This window comes from Chiloscyllium punctatum, chromosome 1, assembly GCF_047496795.1.
Source record: "Chiloscyllium punctatum isolate Juve2018m chromosome 1, sChiPun1.3, whole genome shotgun sequence".
NCBI classification, from domain to species: Eukaryota; Metazoa; Chordata; class Chondrichthyes; order Orectolobiformes; family Hemiscylliidae; genus Chiloscyllium; species Chiloscyllium punctatum.
In genome coordinates this window covers 36,376,390-36,401,547 of record NC_092739.1, presented here as the reverse complement: position 1 = coordinate 36,401,547, position 25,158 = coordinate 36,376,390, and the positions used below count along the sequence as shown (strand labels likewise).

Here is a 25,158-nt window from a genome sequence, read left to right as displayed (position 1 = left end):
TTTCATGGCAACCGCAAATGGGAGCTCTTTGCCCAACATATGAACAATACTTGTAATTTTAATTCATGCTGACTTCAAAGAAAATCTAGACATTTATTCAAATGTTGCAATAATATTGTATACTGAAGTAGTATATGTCAGACATTAGACTGTTGGTAACACTCCTATCTCTAATTCAGAAGGTTGTGGATTCAACTCCTTGTCTAGGATTTGAGCATTAAAGTCAAGTTTGATGGCTCTGCTGCATTTTGACAGATTGTTGCATTGTTATAGGAGCTGCAGTTCAAAAGGCTTCGTCTGTCCTCTTTGGTGGAGGCAAACGATTTTATGGTCTTATTTTGAAGAACATTCAGGGAGTTCTGGTCTGAAACCATCCTCATTAATAAAACAGATTATTTAGTCCCGATCACATCGCTGCTTATGCAGTTCACTCAGCACAAACAAGCTGGCACATTTACTATATCAGAGCAGTGCTAATGTTCACTGATGACAAATGCTATATAAATGTAACTCTTTTGTTTCTTTTTAACCTACATAAAAATATTATTAATTTCTCAAGTAACTTCATTTTTTTGACTTTTTCCACCTCTTCAATTTATTTCAAAAAGGTAAGTGTTTGAGCTGCCGATGACTGAGCAGCACAAAATGGCTAATACAATAGAATATGACTGACAGCAGGAAGAGAGCTTGGCAAATATTTGCTTAATGTAGTCTTAACAAGTAGAACAATACTAGTTCAATAGAATCAAGTTAACAGAACTGAGATAGTATATGCAGCTACAGCTACACAACCACCTGTTGAAGGAGCAGCGCTCCGAAAACTAGTGCTTCCAATTAAACCTGTTGGACTATAACCTGGTGTTGTGTGATTTTTAACAGTTGTTTACGTATAAGATATAGATAAAAGCATTTCACACTACATTAAATAATTCAAGAGAAATTCACTAATTAAATCAATCTGTTACAATACTAATAGTAGGTTTTAATTAAGATCCTTAAGATAATCATAGATATAAATTCCGAAGTAGTTATAGATCTACCTATATACAGAAAAATCACTAACATGAGGTGTAACCACATAACTTGGTTGGAACTGATATTATAACAATTCTTTTTCAATATTCTTTTGCATTTCCTGTAATGAGGTTACAAAGGAATTTAAAAGGTCCTTTAGTGATAGGGAAGTATCTAATTAATTTTATGGTTAGCTGGCAAACATGGTGCAGCTGGCAAACGCTTGGGAAGGAATGTACATGAATACAGTGTCCATTGTGAAAAGACCAAGAAGGGAGATAAGAGAGTCAAGTAACAGTCCAATCAGGACACGACAGCAAGTAAAATGCTGAGGTGAATTGCTGGCATAAAATGCTGTACCAAAGATCCAATCACACTTGGATAACTCAGCTCTGCCGACCAACTCTATACAAGGGCTTTGTGCGCTATGAGTTTGAGCTGTATAAAATAAGTTTAGAAACTTTTTGCTATGAAGACCTGAAGCTGTAACAAAGTTGTACAGCAATAAAGGTTGCTTGAAACTACCACCGAACTTGGACTCTCATTGAAAACTATACGATCTAACAGTAGGGAAGGCTGAATGATTAATCTGTTTTCTAGTTCCTTGAGATTTTGTAGTCAACAATCTGCTGGTGTAAATGTACCTGACTATCTAATATGCTAATAAGACACAATATACATAATTAAAAGGAAAATTTACAATGCCAAATGATCTTGCCCCTCTTGCAGCCTTGAGACAAAATTAAGTCCCAGTAATTTGCATATCAAATAAGGTTCATGTTTTCTTCGGTGGAATCTGCAAATACACTTTAGCAAGAATAATTTTTAACAACCCATTAATTTGCTTCAGTGATTCAGTTAAGGATTTAAATAGACTGCAATGAAAGCCCCAGCTTTTCTTTGAATTGTGCCAGGGGATCTTTTACATCAACCTGCAGACACTACTTAATGTCTCATCTGAATTGTAGCGCTCCCTCAGTACTGCGCAGGAGTCAAAACTTGCTTTAATTTATTTTGAAAAGGGCAAATGCACCTTTCCATACAAGCACGTGTCTCAAAACTGTATCATATGCAGTATATTTGCAAGTTGTCAGTTTAGGTTCATCAATAGCAGATCCAAAGTAATACAATTTTAAAAATGTCTAAATGACAAAATACATACATCTATCTTATGTACTCAAGAACATACATTAGGGAAGATCTTGAATGAGACTAGCATTTCCAGAATTAATGCAAAAGTAAAAAATTAAAATAATCTTTGGTTGTACTGTGACTTCTGAATCTACAGTTGTTCTATATTTCCTTTGAAAGAAAGGTCATAGAGTATAAAAGTAGAAAGGTTTTGCTAAAATTGTACAAGGCAGTTCACAATAATAACAGATTTGGACCCTTTATCTCAGGAAAGATACTGGCATTGACAGCAGTCCAGAGAAGGTTCACTAGACTGACAGCAGGTAAATGGTGGGCTGGGGGCTGTGTTGTGACGAGAGTTTGAGTAGATTGGACCTATACTTATGAGAACATAGAAGGATTGGAAGCAACCCTTATTGAACAGCCTAGGACAAGAGGGCATAATCTCAGAATAAGGGGATCACACACTTAAAACAGAAGTGAGGAGGAATTTCTTCTCTGAGGGTAGTGAAATTGTGGAATTCTTCAGCATAGAAGGTGGTTGAGGTTGGGTTATTTAGTATATTTAAGGCTGAGATGACAGACTTTTAATTATTGGAATTAAAGTTTATTTAGAAAAGGCAGGAAAATGGAGTTGACAATTATCAGATCAATCCTGATCTCACTGGTGGAGCAGACGCAATGAACTGAATGGCTTACTTCTTATGGTCTTACGAAATGAGAATGTGAGAGGCCTTGTAAAATGTATGTAGCAATTTAACATGGGGCTTATTCACTCCAGGTTTGAAATATCAAATGAGGATGACAATAAAGAGTGGAGAAAGTTGCAGCCATTGAGGGGTTGACAGCACCCAGAGAGGCATAATGATCATGATACAGGAAAGTAGTGCAGAGGAGTTTCCAGACAGCCTGTTTTGCACAGAAGGAGGAAATAAGGCTGAGAGTCTGATGGTCTGCTTCCTATAAATGTCAAAACAGCATTGTCACTGAAATGTGCACCTCTCCAGGGAGACAGGAACTCAGCTGTGTAGCTATGATGGAAGATGATCTAAGCCTTGAAGGGAACTGGTGGACATCCATTGCCTGTGGCAGTGAAAGTCACAGTGATGCCGAATGTTTTTGTCTCGGGAGCTTCTCAATGCATCCATGGAAAGGATTCCTTGAACTATTCTTGATATCAGACATGACCATCAACACTTCCAGGTCCAGGCAGTAGCCTTCTCCCACAGGAAAACCTTCAATTTGCTGAATGTGCAAATATTTTGGGCCATTGCAAATATTTCCTTCATATCTGTCTAAGGCTTCAGGGAAGTATGTTCCAATACCATCATTCTAAGCCAGTCCCAGATTTTCAGACTTTATGTGCCTTCAAGATCGACACCCCATGAAGGGTCTTGAGTAACATGCTGATGTTCTGTGCTTTGAAAATTGTGGTATTACAGAGGATAGACATTTCAAATAATGATGATATCTTAGACCAGAACACAATGGTTTCTCTGAGGATAAAGATTTGGGAGAAGGTCTGTCATGATGGGCTATGGTGATTTTTTACAACCAGGTTACTTCATAAAGACTTCCTTGTGGTTACATTTCTCTTAGAAAATAAATTCATGCTTTTAAAGGAGCAAATTTAATCAGGTTTTCTTGAGTTAAATAAAGAATGGATATATTCATTTTCTGAGTGTATGAAGAAATAATGATGCAAAATAAGAATGAGGTGATTCCAAAAATAAAGATATACAAAAATAGAAATAGCTGGAAAAGCTGAGCAGGTCTGGCAGCATCTGTGAAGAGAAATCAGAGTTAATGTTTCAGGTCAAGTGACCCTTTCTCAGAATCGAAGAAGGGTCACTCAGCCCGAACTCTTTCTCTATGTTGCCAGACCTGCTCAGCTTTTCCAGCTATTTTTATTTTTGTCTCTGATTTACAGCATCCACGATTCTTTGATAAAAAACTTAAAGACACATAGTTCAGTCTCGAGGTTGTTCATGAAGCGCGGGAGTGGAAATTTGATAGTTGAGTAGTGGTTTTGAGATTCTTGGTTTTACAAGCAAATTGAAATTCTTTTGTTCTGTTTCCTTTTGACTGGCTTACTAGCGGCCAGTGACAGTCTCTTTTACCAGCAACACAGAAATGAGTAGTCAGTGATAGATTCAACTATTACCTTCATGGCACATCAGCATTTAACCCACAGCTTTAACCCATAGCTAACAGTTTTAGAGGTGTACAGCATGGAAACAGATCCTTCAGTGCAACTCATCAATGCAGACGAGTTATCGTAATCTAGTCCCATTTAGTAGCAGTTGGCCCATTCCCTTTAAACCCTTTCTATTCATATACCTATCCAGATGCCTTTTAAATGTTGTAATTGTATCAGACTTCATTGGCAGCTTATGCCACATATGTGCCACCCTCTGCGTGAAAGATTTGCCCCTTAGATCCTTTTAAATTTCTCCCCCCTCACCCTAAACCTATGCCCTCTTGTTCTGGATTCCCCCATCCCAGAGAAAAGACCTTATCTATTTACCCTATCCATGTCTTTCATTTTACAAACCTCTATAAGGTCACCCCTCAGGCTCTAATGCTCCAATCTATTCAGCCTCTCCTTAAAGCTCAAATCCACCAACCCTGGCAACGTCCTTGTAAATCTTTTTCTGAACCCTTTAAAGTTTCACAACATTCTTCCTACAGGAGACCAGAATCACACACAATATTCCAGAAGTGGCCTAACCAATGTCCCCATACAGCTGCAACATGACTTCCTAACTCTTATATTCGGTCTCTAAGGGAAAGCATATCAAAAGCCTCTTTACTATTCCATCTACCTGCAACTCCACCTTCAAGGAACAATTAACATGCACTCCAAGGTCTCCTTTGTTCAGCAACTCTCCCCCAGGACCTTACCATTAAGTGTATAAGTCCTGCTCTGATGTGCCTTTCCAAAATCAGCACCTCACATTTATCGAAACTCCACCTGTCACCCCTCCGCCCATTGGCCCATCTGATCAAAATCCCTTTGTACTTTAGGTAACTTTTTTGGCTGACCACTTCACCTCCATTTTGGTGTCATCTGTAAACTTACTAACTATACCTCCTATGTTCACATCCAAATAATTTCCAATTTATATAAAAGCAGTGGACTCAGCACCGATCCTTGTGGCATACTGCTGGTCCCAGGCCTCCTGTCTGAAAGGCAAACCTTCAACACCACCCTCTGTTTTTTAACTTCAAGCTTGTCTTGCATCCAAATGGCTAGTTCTCCCGATATTCCATATGATCTAACCTTGCTAACCAGTTTACCATGAAAAATGCATGTGTACCTGAGCTTAGTAGCACACCTTCTTCCACTAGCATGCAGACATCAAGGTCAAACGAGTTTTGAACTCACGTTCTTGTATATTTTGAAAAGGGAAGGCACAAAGCATGTTCTAGCCCAGACTTTGTCTTTTCTCCCATGTTGTTCACAATCTTCAATAACTCCCAAGAGATTACATTTCAACTTGTAGTGCATTTCTCACTTTTACATCCATTTCTCGACTCGTCAGGTGAGACATGAAACAAGCTCCTGCTTTGCAGTTTCAAGTCATTCATGTCATCATTATACAAGAGGAGAACTCACTGTCCAGGCTAGCCTTGAAGACTCCCAGTTGCCACTCTCACCCTTTCAGGACATTGTTTATTGCTCTCCCGAGAGCGTGAGCACCTATCACCCAGCTATTGCTCCATAGATCTCAAAGATGATGCAGATTTACTTGCATTTCTGGCAACCAGTCTGATTAGCTGACCCTTCACAAGAGTCACCACTTCAGGTTGCCTTGTGCAGAAAGTTGTGCCTATACACGTTTCACACAGAATCCACCGTTACTTATGGAAAGATGCTCAAAGTTTTTGGAAATTCGGTCAGCTATTTAGAGACCTTATACTAGAGCTCCAGCACCTGCCACGTTGTTGATTGCAGAGGCATGTCATCAGTCTGAAGCTCAGCATCACCACGCCCTACCACAGTCCTAGTATATGTTGGCGTAACTACCACTGCCTCGATCAGATACTGGAACTCATGTGTGTTGTACTGTTGTTGCTGTGTGTGGGATTGCCAATTGACATAAGAGTATCTGTGCTGAGGAAGAAATTATGTGGCACTATATCAGGTGGTGTCATCCTCCGAACTGGAAAACAGCCCAGCAGGATCAGTGGCTGTCTCTTCTTCTTGAATGATGAGAAGGCACTGCACATTGCACCACGTTCTCTGGAGTTCCATACAATCAGCTTCTTGCTTTCAGGCTTAGTGACTCCACGTCCTCCTTTTGTGTTGGCATCAAAACACAAATATATCATAATTACCATATCACTTACCAGTCGTCCTCGTCATGTGGTTAATGAGTTCTCTTCCCAAACCTAAGTTGATGCCATTTGCCCATCATAGACATTTACAAATCTATAGTGCAGTCTCTCTGTCCATGTACCACAGGGATGTCTGCTGCAGGAGACATTGTTCAACCTGTCACATCAAACCACCACAGAGGAAACTTGGGAGTTTTGCCAATTTCAACATATGTTGATATATGTTACTTTGCATAGCAGAAAATGATGAGAAAAAAATGATAATATAAAACTACAAATATTGAGCTGAAATGTTTAGCAGAATCACAAATGATACAAGAGTTAACCCAATGCATTCATGAGGTAAAGAAGAGTTTAGTTTTGTCTAACCCACCTCAGAACCTCTATCGTACATGAAGGCCCATTCAGATAACCTTTTGAGAGTTCTGAAGACAGCCCTAATAAGGAATGTTGATATACTTTTCCATTTAAAGATGCAATTAGGCCTGCTGTTTATGTTCAGAATTTTAACTTTTAATTTAGTTTTCTAGTTTATACTTCTCCTTTTAACAGTGCAGTGTCCACCTGAAACGTTTTCACACGGATTCATGATTATCGCATATTTTGTTCCAGCCTTTGTGATTCAATGAAAATTGCATCTTCTAAAGAGAAGGTAAGAGAATCGAACATGTCTTTCTGAATATTGCTCACAAAGGAACATATTAAAATAGTTTCATGCATGTACATTGACAACATCGGAAAATGTGAATTTAATTGGAAATTTGGAAACTGCTTCAAGTTTAGAAAGTACTCAGTGGATATGTTAAGTACTACAGAATTTGCCAATTGTTATACTAGAATTATAACCATGTTGAGTCAAGCCCAGACAGTCTTTAATGTGACAACTATAATTCTTCAAATTATAAATTATCGCAGTACTTTAAAGCAGGGTATACAAGATATGGTAATTTGGAACATTGGAGACATCCAGATATTAGCAGACACCATATGGAAGGTAATCCTTCTGATAGTATCAAGCTATATTGAAAATAATATTTAACAATCATTCTCATTGAACAAACATGAGCAGGATTGTATCTGTGCAACAGCAAATATTTGTCTTAAACAAACATGAACAAGATGCACACTGGTTATTTACTTGATTCAATTTCAATGCCCAAAACTCCTGTTTAAGCAAAGCTGACAAACTTAACTTGTTCATTCATGTCACATGAATCAAAGCTTTTATTGCATCACAATCTGCCAAAGGGACATACAACAGCAATTAGCAGATCATCGATACTTAATAATACAATATAGTTAATTATTGACATTTTCATTCTCTTCATTATCTTCTGTCGTCACTTGAGGAAGGAAAGGTTCTACTTTGAACAGTAAAGACTCACTGGTTGCACTGCAAATAATGGCTCGTTCTACAAATGGCCCTGAAAAAAATAAAACATTTGATAATTTAAACTGTTATTTGAAAAATATAACATAAAAATCAACAATTAACCAAATTAAACTCAGGATATTCAAGTGAAAACTCCATACTTAGAACAATATTTTCTAAATCATGCAATTAAAAGAGCTTAGCAGCAACAGATTTTTAACAAATTGACTCATCTTTTTAGCAGTATACTTTGTTATTTAGCTGAGTTATTGCTGATCTAAAATGGTGGAATTATGTTCCTTTTAAGCATGTTTTGTCTTGAATTAATGATAGAGGAGATAATCTCAGAATACAAGGTCACCCATTTAAGACAGATGCGGAGGAATCTCTTCTCAGAGAGTAGTGTATCTGTAGAATTCTTTATCACGGAGGCTGAAGAGGCTGGGCCACCAAGTATATTTAAAGCTGAGAGAGAAATTCTTGATCAATAATGGAATCAAGGGTGATGAGGAAAAGGCAGTAAGGTGACATTGAGAATCATCAGATCAACTGCAGTCTCATGAATAGGGGATGGGTTGAATGGCCTACTTCTACTCCTATGTCATATGCTCTTCGAATATGGGTTCCCTTTCCATTCACATGTAAAATTATCACTCTTCTCGCGTACAGTATATCAAGCATATTACATTTGAGTACCTGTTCACTTTTTCCACAATGAAATCTTCATATCCATGTTTAAAATAGAAACTGCCTTTGTAAACTTGTCATGACTATCTACCCCAAAGAGGATCACTGAAAGCATTCAACTAAATCCTATCCTGTTTGCAAAAAGCATATAGTTACATTGGTAGGGTTGCTGGATCTGCAGCAAAATCAAGTTACCTCTTCCTGATCCAAAACTTAAGTCAATTATATTATTTCCATTGCCATAGCTAATCCAACATAAGCAAGGTGCAAACTGGAGGTTCCTGGCTCTTAACTGCTGTAATCAGGGAGCTGTGATTTAAGAGAATCTCTCAGTACAGACGAGCCCCCTCATGTCTGTAAGGTCAAAGCTATACTAAACCTCCATTCATCTCAATTTCCAGCACTGGGCCCAGAGATGCGAATCCAGAGTGTGGTGCTGGAATAGTACAGCAGGTTCGGCAGTATCTGAGGAGCAGGACAGTTGACGTTGAGAGCATAAGCGCTTCATCAGGAATGAGGGGGTGGCTTATAGGGGCTTGGAGATAAATGAGGGGATGTGGGGGGAGGTAGCTGGGAATGTGATAGATAGATGAAGTTGGGGGGGTGATGGCGATAGATTGGAAAGGAGGGTGGAGGGGATAGATGGGAAGAAAGATTGACAAGTAGGACAGTTCAATAGGTGATGCAGAATTGGAAGGTCAGCTCTGGGATAAGGTGGGGGGGAGCAGAAATGAAGAAACTGGTGAAATCTACATTGATCACATATCCCAAGGTGGAATATGAGGCGTTGATCCTCCAGGCATTGAATGGCTAGAGTGTAGTAGTGGAGGAGGCCCAGGACTTGCATGAGCTTAGCGAAATGAGAGGGGCAGTTAAAGTGTTCAGTCAGAAGGCGTTGGGGTTGTGTAGTGTGTGTCTCCCAGAGATGTTCTCTGAAACATTCCACAAGTTGGCGTCTTGTCTCCCCAATGTAGAGGAGACCACACCAAGAGCAACGGACACAGTAGATGACGTGCAGAAGTACGGTTAAATCTCTGTTGGATGTGGAAGGATCCACTGGGGCATTTGACGGTGGTGAGTAGGGAGGTGTGGGCACAGGTTTTGCACTTCTTGCGGTGGCAAAAGAAGGTGGTGGAAGTGGAGAGAGAGTTGGTGTGGGCCATGGACCTAACAAAGGAGTCGCGAAGGGAATTGTCTCTGCGGAACATGGATGGGGTGGGGAGGGAAACGTATCCCTGGTGGTGTGGTCTGTTTATAGGCGGCAGAAATGGCAGAGGATGATGTGTTGTATCCGGAGGTTGGTGGGGTGGAAGGTGAGGACCAGGCAGGGTGGGGGAGGGTTTCTGTCCTTGCTACAATTGGAGGGGTGAGGTTCAAGGAGATGCACTGGATGACATCATCAACTAGGTGGGAGGGGAAATTGCAGTCCTTGCAGAAGGAGGCCATCTGGGATTTTCTATGGTGGAATTGGTCCTCTTTGGAGCACATGTGGTAGAGATAGAGGAATTGAGAGTAGATTAGATTACTTACAGTCTGGAAACAGGCCCTTCGGCCCAACAAATCCACACCGCCCTGCCGAAGCGTAACCCACCCATATCCCTACATCTACATCGACATCTACCCCTTACCTAACATTACGGGCAATTTAGCATGACCAATTCACCTGACCTGCACATCTTTGGACTGTGGAAGAAAACCGGAGCACCCGGAGGAAACCCACGCAGACACGGGGAGAACGTGCAAACTCCACACAGTCAGTCGCCTGAGGCGGGAATTGAACCCGGGTCTCTGGCGCTGTGAGGCAGCAGTGCTAACCACTGTGCCACCGTGCCGCCCACAAGTAAGGGATAGCGTCTTTACAGGTGGCATGGTGGGAGGTGGTGTAGTCCAGGTAGCTGTGGGAGTCTGTGGGTTTGAAGTAGATGTCCATGTTGAGTCGGTCACTGGAAAAGGTGGAGGAGTGGTCCAGGAAGGGGAGGGAGGTGTCCAAGGTGATCCAGGTGAAGTTGAGGTCAGGGTGAAAGGTGTTACTGAAGTTGATGAGCTGTTCAGTCTCCTCAAAGGAGCATGACATGGTGCCTATACAGTCATCATTGTAGCGGAGGAAATGGTGGGGAATGGTGCCAGTGTAGCTGCGGAAGTTGAAACGTTCCATGTACCCGATGAAGAGGCAGGTATAGCTGGGGCTCATGCAGATGCCCACAGCTATCCCTTTTGTCTGGAAAAAGTGAGAGGATTCGAAGGAGAACTTGTTGAGGGTAAGGACCAGTTCAGCCAATCGGTTGAGTATGTCAGTGGAAGGGTACTGGTTGGATCAGCGAGAGGGGTCTTAGAGGCCTTTGTCAATTTGAATGGATGTGTTATAGGGACTGAATGTGCATGGTGAAGATGAGGTATTGGGGGCCAGGGAAACAAAAGTCATGGAAGAGGTGCAGAGATTTACCTGTACTTCCACATATGTGTCCATTGCTCTCGATGTGGTCTCCTCTACACTGGAGAGACAGTATGCCAACTTGCAGAATGTTTCAGAAAACATCTCTGGGCACCTGCATGGGCCACAGCTATGCTTGCCTCTTCGTCGGGTACATGGAACAGTCCATCTTCCGCAGTTACATTGGCACCATTCCCCACTTTTCCTCTGCTACATCGATGACTGCATCAGCGCCACCTCACGCACATGTGGAACAGTTCATCAACTTCACCAACATTTTCTACCCTGACCTCAAGTTCACCTGAACCAACTCGGATATCTCTCCCTTCCCCTCCTGGACCTCTCCATCTCCATTACCGGCAACCGACTCAAACCCACCTACTTCAAACCCACTGACTCCCACAGTTACCTGGACTACACCACCGCCCATCCTGCATCCTGTAAAAACTCTATTCCTTACTCACAATTCCTCTGCCTCCACCGCATCTGCTCCCAGGTGGAGCAATGCCACCACAGAAGATCCTAGTCAGCCTCCTTTTTCAAGGACAGCAATTTCCCCTCCAATGTGGTCACCGATGCCCTCCAGTGCATCTTCTCCACCTCCCACACCTCCATCCTTGAACCCCGGAGGTTGGTGGGGTGGAAGGTGAGGACCAGGCAGGGTGGGGGAGGGTTTCTGTCCTTGCTACAATTGGAGGGGTGAGGTTCAAGTAGATGCACTGGACGGCATCATCAACTAGGTGGGAGGGGAAATTGCAGTCCTTGCAGAAGGGGGCCATCTGGGATTTTCTATGGTGGAATTGGTCCTCTTTGGAGCACATGTGGTAGAGATAGAGGAATTGAGAGTAAGGGATAGCGTCTTTACAGGTGGCATGGTGGGAGGTGGTGTAGTCCAGGTAGCTGTGGGAGACCCCTCCAATTGCAACAAGGATGAAACCCCCTCGGGTCTTCACCTTCCACCCCACCAACCTCCGGATACAACACATCACCATCCGCCATTTCCACCACCTACGAACAGACCCCACCACGAAGGATATATTTCCCTCCACACCCCTATCTGCATTCCACAGATACCATTCTGTCCGCGACTCTCTTGTTAGGTCTACGGCCCTCACCAACCCATCCTCCACTCCCGACATCTTTCTTTACTGCAAGGAGTGCAAAACCTCCCTACTCACCACTGTCCAAGGCCCCAATGGATCCTTCCACATACAACAGAGATTTACCTATACTTCCACATACATTATCTACTGCGTCCATTGCTCTTGGTGTGGTCTCCTCTACATTGGGGAGACAGGATGCCAACATGCAGAATGTTTCAGAAAAAGTCTCTGGGACATGTGCACCAAACAACCCCACCACCCTCTGGCTGAACACTTTTAACTCCCCTCCCACTCTGCCAGACATGCTAATTGTAGGCCTCTTCCACCACCGAACTCTAGCCGCCTGACGCCTGGAGGAAGGACGCCTAGGGATCCTCCAACCACACAGGATCTATGTAAATGTCACCAGTTCGTTCATTTTCCCTCCCACCACCTTATCCCAGAGCTGACCTTTTTTTTAAAATAGATATTTTTATTGAAAATTCAACATGTTTACAAGTTTATAAAAATAAAAAAAATCCTAAGTATAAACATTGAGATACAATTAAATCTTAAATAAATAATAACTAAAATTTAACAAAAGAAAAATACCGAGAGAAAATAATCAAAACTCAACTAACGACCAATCTAACCTACAACTAACCAGAGTGTACAATTAAGTCTCTTACATTATTCAAATAAGAGAAAGAAAAATAACCCGACGGATAACACAGAAATTGGATAGTGAGATACATGCTCGGAATGTGTTATCAAATGTAAGAAAACCCGTATTCGTGCGGGATTCCTCTACCAAGAGGCCCCGGATCAGCCAGGTTCGCCATCTCAATTAAATAAAAGCCCTTGTTAGGGTGGCCGAAATATCTGTATTTATATAATTCAAGGAGGGCTGCCATATTTTATGGAATAATTCGGTCTTTTGGTGCACCATATTTGTAAGGAAGTCAAGGGGAATACATTCCATAATTAATCTGTGCCAATTTGAAACTCCAGGGAGGCCCTCAGCCACCCAGTTTACCAAAATATTTTTCCTTGCACAGGAAGAGAGAATAGAAAATAATCTCTTCCCATGCATATCCAGGGAGGGTAAGTTCGAAAAGCCCAAAAGGAGAGATACAGAGTCCACTCTAATTTCCATTCCTAAGATTTCTGTCAGAGTACTTGCTACTTTAGTCCAATATCTACGGATCTTATGACAGGTCCATAGGCAATGTCCAAGAGTGCCCACCTCTATTTTACATTTGGGACACACTGGAGATGCTCCTGCCTTAAATTTTGCCAAACGATCCGGTGCTATATGGGCCCTATGAAGTATCTTCAGCTGAACAGCCTGAGTTCTGTTGCAGATAGTGATTCTTCTGGCGTTTTCACGTTTCTATAGAGATTTCTAGTCCCAAATCCTGATCCCATGTTTTAAGCAGATTGTCCATATCTCCCGATACTTCTTCATGTAGGAAATGATAAATAGTACTGACGGAAGATACCCCCATTGGCCAAAGCACTCTACATTCTCTATCTGATTTATAAAGACTCTCTAATAACGTAGTCTTCTTCCGTATGTAATCTCGAATTTGGAAGTATCGAAAGAGGTCTCCATTAGGTAATCCGAATTTCTGATGCAGCTGTTCAAAAGACATCAGGACCCCATCTTTAAATAGATCCCCTAAACAAGAGATACCCCTGGATCTCCAGAGTTTAAAAGTGGCATCTGTAAACCCCGGTTGAAGTCCCCATGCTCCCACTATCGGTGCATAGGGGGATGTTTTATGTGAATTACCCTCATTTTGCAGCATTATATTCCAAGCCTTAATTGTGTTCAGTATTATAGGGTTTTTACAGTGATCCGTAATGATTTTCCTCTTGTCTGAAAATAAAAGGTTAATAAGTGGGCATTTTACTTGAGAAGCCTCGATGTCCAAACAGATTGATTGTGGATCAGACAAGACCCAATCAGCTATGTAACTTAATAGGGAACCTAACTGATATTTCCTAAAATCTGGGAAATCCAATCCTCCCCTTGCCTGTGGAAACTGTAGTTTCTTCAGCTTAATGAGGGGCCGTCTATGATTCCAGATAAAAGAACCCAAACAGCCATATAATTTACGTAGTGCCAGCCTTGGCAGCATCACCGGAAGCATTCTCATAGGATATAAGAGATGGGGCAGGACATTCATTTTAATTAGTGATATTCTACCCAGCCAGGAAATTGGAAGGTCTCCCCATCGCTGGAGGTCCTGCCTTATCCTTTCCAGTAAATGCACAAAGTTAGCCTTGTATAACTGACCAAATACTGGGGTAATAAAAATGCCTAAATATAAGAACCCTTCCAGGGACCACCGAAAGGGAAAGGGAAAGGGATCCATCCACTAAGTGGGGTGTCATAGCAAGGCCACCCATTGGCATAGCCTCCGATTTTGAGAAATTAATTTTATAGCCTGAGAATGCACTAAATGTATTAGTGACTTGGATTAAACGAGGCACAGACATCAGAGGATTACTGAGGAATAGGAGAACATCATCTGCATACAGGGTAATTTTATGTTTACCTGTACCAATCCTCCGGGCCGTTATATTAGGGTCAGCCTGTATAGCTTCTACTAGTGGTTCAATTATTAGCGTAAATAGCAATGGCGAGAGAGGACATCCCTGACAGGCAGCCCCAATCCACACTGAAGCTATCCAAACCTAATCCATTAGTAATCACAACTGCTTTGGGATCACTATACAATGTTGAGACCCATTTGGAAAACACCTTTCCAACGCCAAACCTTTCCAATGTGTAAAACAAATATGACCATTCAACCCTATCGAATGCCTTTTCCGCATCTAATGAGACTACTACTCCTGGTATCTTTCCCTGATGGCAAGCTTAAATCACATTCAAAACCCTTCTAACATTATTGGATGATCTACGGCCCTTAATAAACCTCGTTTGATCCTCCTTTATGATATGTGGCAATACCCTTTCTAGTCTCAATGCTAACGTTTTAGAGAGGATTTTAAAATCTACATTTAGCAAGGATATTGGTCCATATGACGTACAATCTTCTGGGTCCTTTCCTTTTTTATGGATAAGAGAGATATTTGCCTCTTTCAGCGAAGGCGGGAGACAGCCCTGACTGTATGAGTAGTTATACATGTCCATAAGTGGACCAGCCAATATTCCTGTAAATTCTTTATAGAATTCAGCTTGAAAACCATCTGGGCCAGGTGCCTTACCGCTCTGAAGTTGCCTAATTGCATCAAGTATTTCTTGGATTGTTAGAGGAGCATTTAGGACCGATACCTGTTCCGGAACTAGGTCCAGAAAGGTCAAATTTTTTTAAAAATGACTGCATCCTCCTAGTCCTATCTTCACAATCCTGCAATTTATATAACTCAGAATAAAATTCTCTAAAGATCGCATTAATCTTTTTATGATCATGAGTCAAAATACCCGTACTTTACCTGATAGACGTGATAGTTTGAGGGGCCTTCTTTGTCTCTGCAAGAAATGCTAAGTATCTACCCGGTTTGTCGCCAAATTCATATAACCTTTGTTTTACAAATAATATTTCCCTCTTAGCCGTTTGGATAAGCATGGTGTTTAGAGCTGTCCTAAGGGCCGTAATCCTTTGCAATTTGATAATAGAAGGTCTGTCAGCATATGCTGTTTCAGCCGCTTTTAAGCGAGCTTCAAGCAGACGCTGTTGTGCTCCCTTTAATTTTTTCTGGGTTGCTGGGTATGAGATGATCAAAGCCCACACGTTAAGCTTTGATGGTCTCCTATCTCATTGATGGGTTGCTAGCCATACCTAAATTAATTTCTAAAAAAGTTTTAAATTCTTGAGAGAAGTCCCTTACAAATTTACTATCTTTCATCAGGAAGGGGTCCATACGCCAATGCCGGGGGGATGTCTCATTGTTCCTCGCCTTGATTTCCACATATACAGCAGCGTGGTAGGAACTTGCTATACTGCCTATTTTACAGGATGATATGGAACTTTAAAAAATCGAGGGGGCAAAAAACATATCAATTCTGGTATGGCATTTATGTGGATTGGAGGAAAAAGAAAAATCTCTGCCCTATGGATGAAGACATCTCCATACATCTACTAGTCCTAATTCTTTGTTCAGATCCACCAATTGTCTAGATCTGGGAGATACTCCTGAAGTACTCTTGGGAATCCTATCTATTTCCGGATCCATAATACAATTAAAGTCTCCCCCTATAATTGTATGACGGGCACCGAGAGCCATCAATTTTGAAAAGGCTTCAGTTATAAATTTAAAAAGGATGTGCCAGGGGACAATACAAATTTAAAATCCCATATTCCTCTCCATTTAGAAGGGCTTTAATCAGAATATATTGTCCAGATTTGCCTTTTATCTGATTCAGAATTTTGAAAGGGAAATTCTTCCGAATAAGAATAATAACTCCCCTGCTTTTTGAGCTAAAAGAAGAAAAAAAGGCCTGATCAAATCCACCCCGTCGTAATTTCAAGTGTTCTTTATCCAATAAGTGTGTCTCCTGTAGGAGAGCTATATCAACCCTTTCTTTCTTGAGGTTTGATAATATTTTCTTCCTTTTGACTGGCGAATTACTCCCCCTAACATTCCAGGTGCACCACTTAACTGACTGATCAACTATAATCGTCCAGGCAAATCAGAGACCCCTCAGGAGGGGAAACCCTATCCAGAACATCTGGAGCATAGAGCATATAAAATTCACAAAAATAAAGGCTCTCTAATACACTCACAACAGTATAATAAAAAAACTATTTCTAAAAAAAACATATTTAAATGGAGATTTTCCTTTTGTTCCCGGGGGTATCACTTCCTTTCCAAAGGTCCATCGTATCCTCCCCCAACCAGTGCCCCACCCTTGACCCAGGCGCTCCTCAATAGGATGAGGAAAATTCAAATATACTACAGACCTCGAGTTAACAGTGAGCACCCAACCCCCATCCACACCAACACCTGGATATATTTGGTAATGTTAATACCATGTATAAACATATATAACTATAAAATTACAACCTCAACAAGTAATAATTAAATATAATAATACAAAATAAGAAGGGAAAACAACCCCGCTCCTAGAGACAGAGGTAAAATAGAATAAGCTAACCACCTCCCCCCACCAACATTAACTAGACCCCCCCCCGGCCGATATATATATAGAATAAAAAAAAGGGGGGAAGAAAATCGTTAAGTAGAGAACAAATAAATAAATCCCTCTCCCCACCCCACAAGATAATATTAAACAGTAAGGTTAAAAAAAGGATGAATATATAAAAAAGAAAGGGAGGGGGGATGTAAACCAGAGTGGGGGGAAAAGCAAACCAACATCAATTATCTCTTACAATTTATCTAAGAGAGTCCAAAAATTTCTTGGCCTTTTCCGGCGATCCGAAGTTATACACAGATCCTTCATGGTTAAAGTGTAGCGTCGCTCGGTAGCGCAAGGCGTACTGAATATTTAAGTCCCTTAAACACTTCTTCGCCTCATCGAACGCTTTCCTCTTTCAGACCAGAGCTGGGGAAAAGTCCTGGAATAACATGATCTTGGATCCTTTATAGATCATGGCTTGGGGATCTTTTCCAAGATTGCTGGAGGCTTCTAAGAGTATCTGCCTCTCCTTATAGCTCTGCAGCCGGAACAGGACCGGGCGGGGACACTGGTTTGAGCCGAGCCCGCGTATTGCAACCCGGTAGGCCCATTCTACCCTTACCTGGCCTGATCCAGCCTCCAGATTTAAAAGCTGTGGAAGCCACTGTTCAAGGAACACTGTAAGCTGGCCTTCCTCTTCCCATTCGGGAAGGCCCAGCAAACGAATATTTTTTCGACTACCTCGATTATCGAGGTCGTCAATGTGGTTCTCTAAGGTCCGGACTCGCTGTTCGAGAGTCAGGACCCAATCCATGGCCGATTGTGCTGTAGTTTCGGAGGTCGCAGCCTTTAGCTCCGCCCCTCCAACTCGGCGCTCGATTTCCTTAATGTCTCGGTCGTGCTTTTGCAGCGTGGCCAAGAGGGAGTCCCATTGGCTTCGGGATTCTTCGAAAAAAGCGTCAATCTTCACATCCAGTTTGGACATGATTTCCTCAAGGCTCACCACCTTAGGTAAGTCCTTGGGGTGGCTGCGGACGTCTCTGCTGCAGCTGGACAGGGTGGGGAAGGGGTTCCTGCTTGCTGAGAGCTGCCGGCTCCCTTCCCTTTAGTCATTTTTACTGGAGATTAAATTGTTTAAATTAAATACTAAACAACTAATTACATTAAGTAAAAGCTATTTTAAATGATTTGGTGAGTGTGGTGGGGGTGGGTGACCCACATTGCCCAAGTCCTGGGAGGAGCACTGTAGACTCAGACTTTCTGGGTTGCTGCCATCTTGGATCCCCCCCAGAGCAGACCTTCTAACTCAGCACCACCCTGTTGAATCGTCCCACCTGTCCATCTTCTGTCCCACCTATCCATTCCACCCTCCATTCCGACTGATCACCATCCTTCCCCACCTCTATCTACCTATCGCATTCCCAGCTACCTTCCCCCAGCCCCACCTCCCTCAGGCCCCCTCTGATGAAGAGCTTATGCTCAAAACATTTACTCTCCTGCTCCTCAGATGCTGCCTGACCAACTGTGCGTTTCCAGAACCACAATTTTCAATTCTGATTTTCAGCATCTGCAGTCCTCAATTTCTCCTGATAAGGCTAAGTGTCCTGTATGCCTTGACTACCCTACTAACATGTTCTGCCACCTTCAAGGATTTGTGGACTAACACAGAGATCCATCTGCTCTTCTGAAGTTCCTAGTGTCCTGCTAGTCACAGAGTATTTCCTTGTCTTGTTACTTCTTCCAAAACGTATCATCTCACACTTATCAGGTGAATTTCTATCTGCCATTGATTTGTCTATCTGACCAAACAGTTTATATCCTCTTGTAACTTCAAACCTGTCCACTGCCTGGCCAATCTTTGTGTCACACACAAACTTACTTATCATCCCCCCTACATTGTTTCTACATATCAAAAAATAAGGGACCTTGCATTGACCACTGTGGAACACCACTGGACACTGGTTTGCAGTCACACAAACAAGCCTTCTACCATTTCCCTCCATCTCCTGCCACTAATTCAATTTTGACTCCAAATTGCCAAGGTACTCTGCATCACTTTCAGCTTGTCAAAGGCGTTGCTGAAATCCATATACATCAACTGCACTCTACTCACCTATGTATTTGACTTCTTTGAAAGCCTTAGCAAAGCCCAGGTTGACAATGCCTGATAAAACGTCATTTCTCCAAGAAGAGATTAATTGTCTCCTTCAGAATTTTCTCTAATAGTTTGCCTATCAATAATGTGAGACTCTGATCTGTAAATCTCTTCCCTTTTTGCAAAGTGGAACCACATGAGCTGTCCTCCATTCCTCTGACACCTCTAATGTAGCAAGACAATTTAAAATTTGATTCAGGGCCATTGCGATTTCCTTCTCCTCTCCACAGCAGCCTGAGATACATTCAGACCTGGGTTTTTGTCCATTTTTAAATATGCAAAAACCTCCTCACTCACTACACTAATTTGCTCAAGTACCTCGCAGTCCATCTTCCTTTCCCCCAAGTGAATACAGTTGTGAAATACTTGTTTAATACTCTACCAATGTTCTCCAGTTCCATACACAAATGTCCGCCACGGTCTGTAATGTGCCATATGCTCACTGGTAATTCTCTTGATTTTGATATACTTGTCGAATGATTTGGGATTCTCCATAATCTTGCCCTTTTTTTTCATACTCTCTGTTCTCCGAATTGCTTTCTTGACTCCCCCACAACCCTTTCTATACTCCAAGAATGCCTCTGTTGATTTTCATGTACGGTTAGATGCCTCTCTTTTTGTTTTTATCCAGTCTTGAATATTCCTCAGCACCAAATGTTCCCCGGCTCTGTTGCTTCTGCAAATCACCAAAAGGGAACATGATGGGCCTGTCCTCTCCCCAATTCCTTTTTCAAATCCTTCTGCTATTCACCTATAGATTTACCCTCAAACAGCAGTTCTGTCTACTTTGGCCAGGTGCACTTCATTTTAATAGAACCTGCCTTTCCCAATCCAAAACTCTTTTTGGTAGACCATCATTTTCCTTTTCCACATCAAGCTTAAAAACATATGGTGTTGTGGTCGCAATCATTAAATGCTCCGCTACTGCGACCTTGAACACCTGACTGGCTTCATTCCTCAAAATTAGGTCCAGCACTGTACCATCCCTTGTAGAGTATTCTACATGTTGATAGCAAAAGCTCCCCTGAATAGATTTCCAGCAATCTGTTCCCTCTAAACTTCTGATTATTCCAACTGATTGTAACATTTTTGGGGGGCTCAATGGTAGCACTGTTGCCTCACAGTGCCAGGAACCCATACTTGATTCCACCTTTGGGATACTGTCCGTGTGGAGTCTGCACATTCTGCGTGGGTTTCCTCTGGGTGCTCTGGTTTCCTCCCACAATCCAAAGATGTGCAGATTAGATGAACTGGCCATGCTACATTGCCCATAGTGTTCAGGGGTGTATAGGTTAAGTGCATTAGTCAGGAGTAAATGTAGAGTAATAGGTAGGGGAATGGGTTTGGGTGGGATACTCTTCAGAGGATCAGTGTGGACTTGTTGGACCAAATTTCCTGTTTCCACACTGTAGGGATTCTATGATTTATGATGTTTGGGCAAGTTGAAATCACTTAATTACCCTCAGTGAATTGTCTACATATCTTCTTTTCAATTACCTGCCTATAATACATTCCTAACATCTTTTTGTTCCTAAACTCTACTCACAAAGCACATTTTACAACACTTTCGAGAGATCCTTTCTCCTTACTCCAATAATGGACTCCTTAATTAATAATGCAAACCACCTCCTCTTTCACACACACCTGAAGAACGTCTATGCTGGAATATGGAGTTGCCTGTACCTTGTTCAACCATATCTTTGTGACGGCAGTAACATCACAAATCCACACCCTGAACTCATCTGTCATTCATCTATACTCATCTTTCAATTCTTTTAAAATAAATGACACACAAAATAAAACATTTTAAAATTTGTGCTCTTTTAAAAAAAACATAGCTGAGGAACAGAATCTAGTGTTTGAACTGAATGCTCTATATCAGGTGTAGTCGTTGTTACATGCATAATAAATCTCTTTAATCTGCTTTAATGCATTAAACTTTGAAAATTATCTGGATATCTTTCCCATTCCCACTCTAGAATTAGAGCACAAAAGCAGAAACCAACATTCAATGCAGTTCTAAATGCTGCCTTTTGGTTGAGATGTTAACAAATACTTTGTTTGCAGTCCTATGGACATAAAAGATCCAATGGCACTAGAAGAAATGCAGAAGAGTTTACCCCTTGGTAGACTGACCAATCATTTACACTCACTCAAAAAAGCAGGACTACCTAGTCATTATCACCTTGAAGTTTGGGGGATACTTGCTGTGCAGAAATTAACTGTCAAGTTTCCAACATTATAACAATTATTAGACACAAAGAAGTACTACATTGACTGTAAGGGTTTTGAAACATTCAGAGATCATGAAAAATCCTATATATTGTTTTTTTTTGTCTTTGCATTTCTGTCAAGCTTGTAGTACCATTAGGAAATCTGGCTGATATATATTTGGTGTGGGTGTAACACCCAAATTAGTAAGACTTTGACCAAGATTTAGTAAACTCCATGAGTATCCAAATTTCTAGCGACATTCCCACTACAGCTCAAAGAATGACGACTAATTGGTATTTGTAAGTTTTAGCACTGGGTTTCTCCCTTTCAATATCACTTCTTTTCACCTCACAGCCTACATAAATTTAATTCTAATAAAAGCTGGACATGGCAACTAGTATCTAAAAGGGTTAACTGATCTCAAGATATAAAGGATTGTTCTTGGGAGGGAACTAACGTATTTAGTATGTATTCAAGTATTTAGGTTTTTGTTCAGTTGTCTGTAAATTGTGCATTAGGATGTTTCTGTATCAGTCACGTGTACTGACTCTTAGCTATGAGCTCTTCCCAAAAACACTCATGTTTCTCAGAGGTAACATAACCAGTAACTAAATAATATGTAATAAACTATTCCATTTATCAAGACTGAGCTTACCTTCTGCCAAAGACTCAATGTGAGCAACCTTCACCATCAGGTATCAATAATTTAGATTAGGTCATAGATTCGTTCAACGAGCTGGTGTGACTTTCTGTAGAAATTTCATCACCTCACGAGGAAACACCATCAATGGGTCTTTGATATGGGGTTGGTGGTCTGTCCCACCTGGTATTTATGTGTTTCTGTTTTTTGGTACTTCCAGTTCTGTATCCGGGTAATTTGTACCTGGGGCCCAGTTTAATGTGTTTACTGATTGAGTTATGGTTGGAGTGCTAGGCGTCAAGGAATTTTCTCACGTGTCTCTGTTTAGCCTGTGATAGGATAGTTACATTGTACTAATTGAATTTTGTCCTTCATTGTCTGTGTGGTTGGAAATGAGGGATTACTGGTCATATCTGGTAGTGGTGAGTTGATGTTTGTGCACACACTGGTCAGTTTTCTTCATGTTTGTCCTATGTAGTGTTTTTCATAGTCCTTGGAGGGTATCTTGTAAATAATGCTCATCCTGTTAGATGTGGGTGTGAGTTTTTAATCTTTGTTAGGAGCTGGTGAAAGCTGTTTACTGCTTTGCGAGCCATAAAGATTCCTAGGGGTCTAAGTAGTCAGGTAGTCATTTCTGATTTTTCTTTGATGTACGGTATGGTTGCTATCGTGTCTGGTCATTTCGTGCTTTCTTCTTTAGGTTTGTTGCGGAAGTATCAGAGGATAGTGCTCTTGGGGTACACTTTTGTTTAAATCCCTCAATAGGTGTTCCTGTTTTGCCTTCTTGGGTTCTGGGTTGCTTCAGTGTGTCTTTGCTAATTTAAGTCGCGTTTTAATGCAACTTTTTTGTGGGTGCTGGGGTGGTTGCTGTTATAGTTCAGTATCTGGTCTGTATGGATGTTCTTCCTGTACACACTGGTCTGGAGTTCACCGATTGGTGGGAGTTCCACTAACGTGTCCAGGAAAGGAAGTGAACTTTTCAGTTGGGTATGTTTAGTGATGACAATGGTATCATCTACATATTGGATCCAGAGTTTGGGTTGGATGATGGGGAGGGCTGTTCTAAGTATTGCATTACTGCTTCTGCTGTCAGTCCTAATATCGGTGGCCTATTAGTGTACACTTTTCTTTTGAATGTAAAGTGAGTATTGAGGCATAGGTCCAGTGAAGTTAACATGCTGTTATTGTTGATGTTGCTGGTGTCATAGGGTGCCCTAGTAACCACTTTATCCAATAACATGGCAATGGTACTCTTGGCGCCGTTAAATCAAATGAAATCATGATTTCGTCCTCCTATATAGTGGAGTTTCTGATGATGTTAAGGAACTCTTGGGAGGAGTGAATGGAGTGGTTGGAGAATTTGATTCGGATTTTGTCTTGTTTGCAGCCCCTTGGCTAGCCTGTAGGTAGGTGTCCCTGGGAGTAATATAATAGGCCTGGGGGGTGGGGGGGGGCGCTCTTTTTTTGTGAACCTTGGGTAGTCTGTAAAATCAGGGGGTGCGGGATCCATCTGACTTAATCTTTTGCAGGTCTACTTTGTTGATGTCTGCTGCGCTGTAAACTGTAGTTGCTTTAGTGTCATGGTGATCTGTTCTCGAGTTGTGGGGTCAGGTCTATCATTACCTGTTGCTAAGTAGCAGTATCGCTGAGTAGTTTGTTTGTTTTCTCTGTTTAGTATTACTGTCATCCTTCAGTTGTGGGTGCTGGCGTAATACTATAACATAGGAGAAAGTGAGGACTGCAGATGCTGGAGATCAGAAAGAAAATGGGTGGTGCTGGAAAAGCACAGCTGGTCAGCCAGCATCCATGGAGCTGATGTTTTGGGCACAAGCCCTTCATCAGTCGTGCTATACTGAGTTAGATTACCAGCGGACAAACAAAGCTGCATTAGAACACTATTAAACAAGCAAGGACACACTGCAGCAACCCAGAACTCTGGAAGGCAGAACAGGCACACCTATTCATGGGATTTAAACGAAACGTGTACCCCAAGAGCACTGTCCTCTTGATACTTGCGCAACAAACCTAAAGAAGAAAACATTAAATGATCAGACACAATAGTGACCATACCGTACATCAAAGAAATATCAGATATTAGTTGCAGGTAGATAGGATAGTGAAGGTGGCGTTTGGTATGCTTTCCTTTATTGGTCAGAGTATTGAGTATAGAGTTGGGAGGAGAAAGTGAGGACTGCAGATCAGAGCTGATAATGTGTTGCTGGAAAAGCGCAGCAGGTCAGGCAGCATCCAAGGAGCAGGAGAATCGACATTTCCGGCATGAGCCCTTCTTCAGGAGTTGGGAGATTATGTTGTGGCTGTACAGGACATTGGTTAGGCCACTGTTGGACTTTTGCGTGCAATTCTGGTCTCCTTCCTATTGGAAACAGGTTGTAAAACTTGAAAGAGTTTAGAAAAGATTTACAAGGATGCTGCCAGAGTTGGAGGATTTGAGCTATAAGGAGAGGTTGAATAGGCTAGGGCTGTTTTCCCTGGAGCGTTGGAGGCTGAGGGGTGACCTTCTAGAGTTTTATAAAATCATGAGGGGCATGGACAGGATAAATAGACAAAGTCTTTTCCCTGGAGTGGTGGAGTCCAGAACTAGAGGGCATAGATTTAGGGTGAGAGGGGAATGATATAAGAGACCTGAGGGGCAACTTTTCCACACAGATGTATGTGTACGTGTGTGGAATGAGTTGCCAGAGGAAGTGGTGGAGGCTAGTACAACGGCAACATTTAAAAGGTATCTGGATGGGTATATGAATAGGAAGGGTTTGGAGGGATATGGGCCGGGTGCTGGCAGGTGGGACTAGATTGGGTTGGGATATCTGGTCGGCATGGACGGGTTGGACCGAAAGGTCTGTTTCTGTGATGTATGTCTCTATGACTCTACTCAGATCTCTCAGAACTTTTGAGGCTTACAAACCAGTAAACATCTTTCATCAGCTCTTCCCAACACCCACATCCAACAGGATGCATATTAT

General features: G+C 41.7%; 1 protein-coding gene across 1 annotated transcript in view; it reads right to left on the bottom strand.

The window, feature by feature from the left end:
• Positions 1–7,692: 7,692 nt before the first annotated feature.
• mrpl1 (mitochondrial ribosomal protein L1) overlaps positions 7,693–25,158 on the bottom strand; it is a 75,502-nt gene continuing 58,036 nt past the window's right edge. The window contains exon 9 of the mRNA XM_072591735.1: positions 7,693–7,910. Within this exon, the coding sequence (XP_072447836.1) occupies positions 7,786–7,910 (125 nt within the window). The 3' untranslated portion in view covers positions 7,693–7,785. The remainder of the gene's footprint in view (positions 7,911–25,158) is intronic.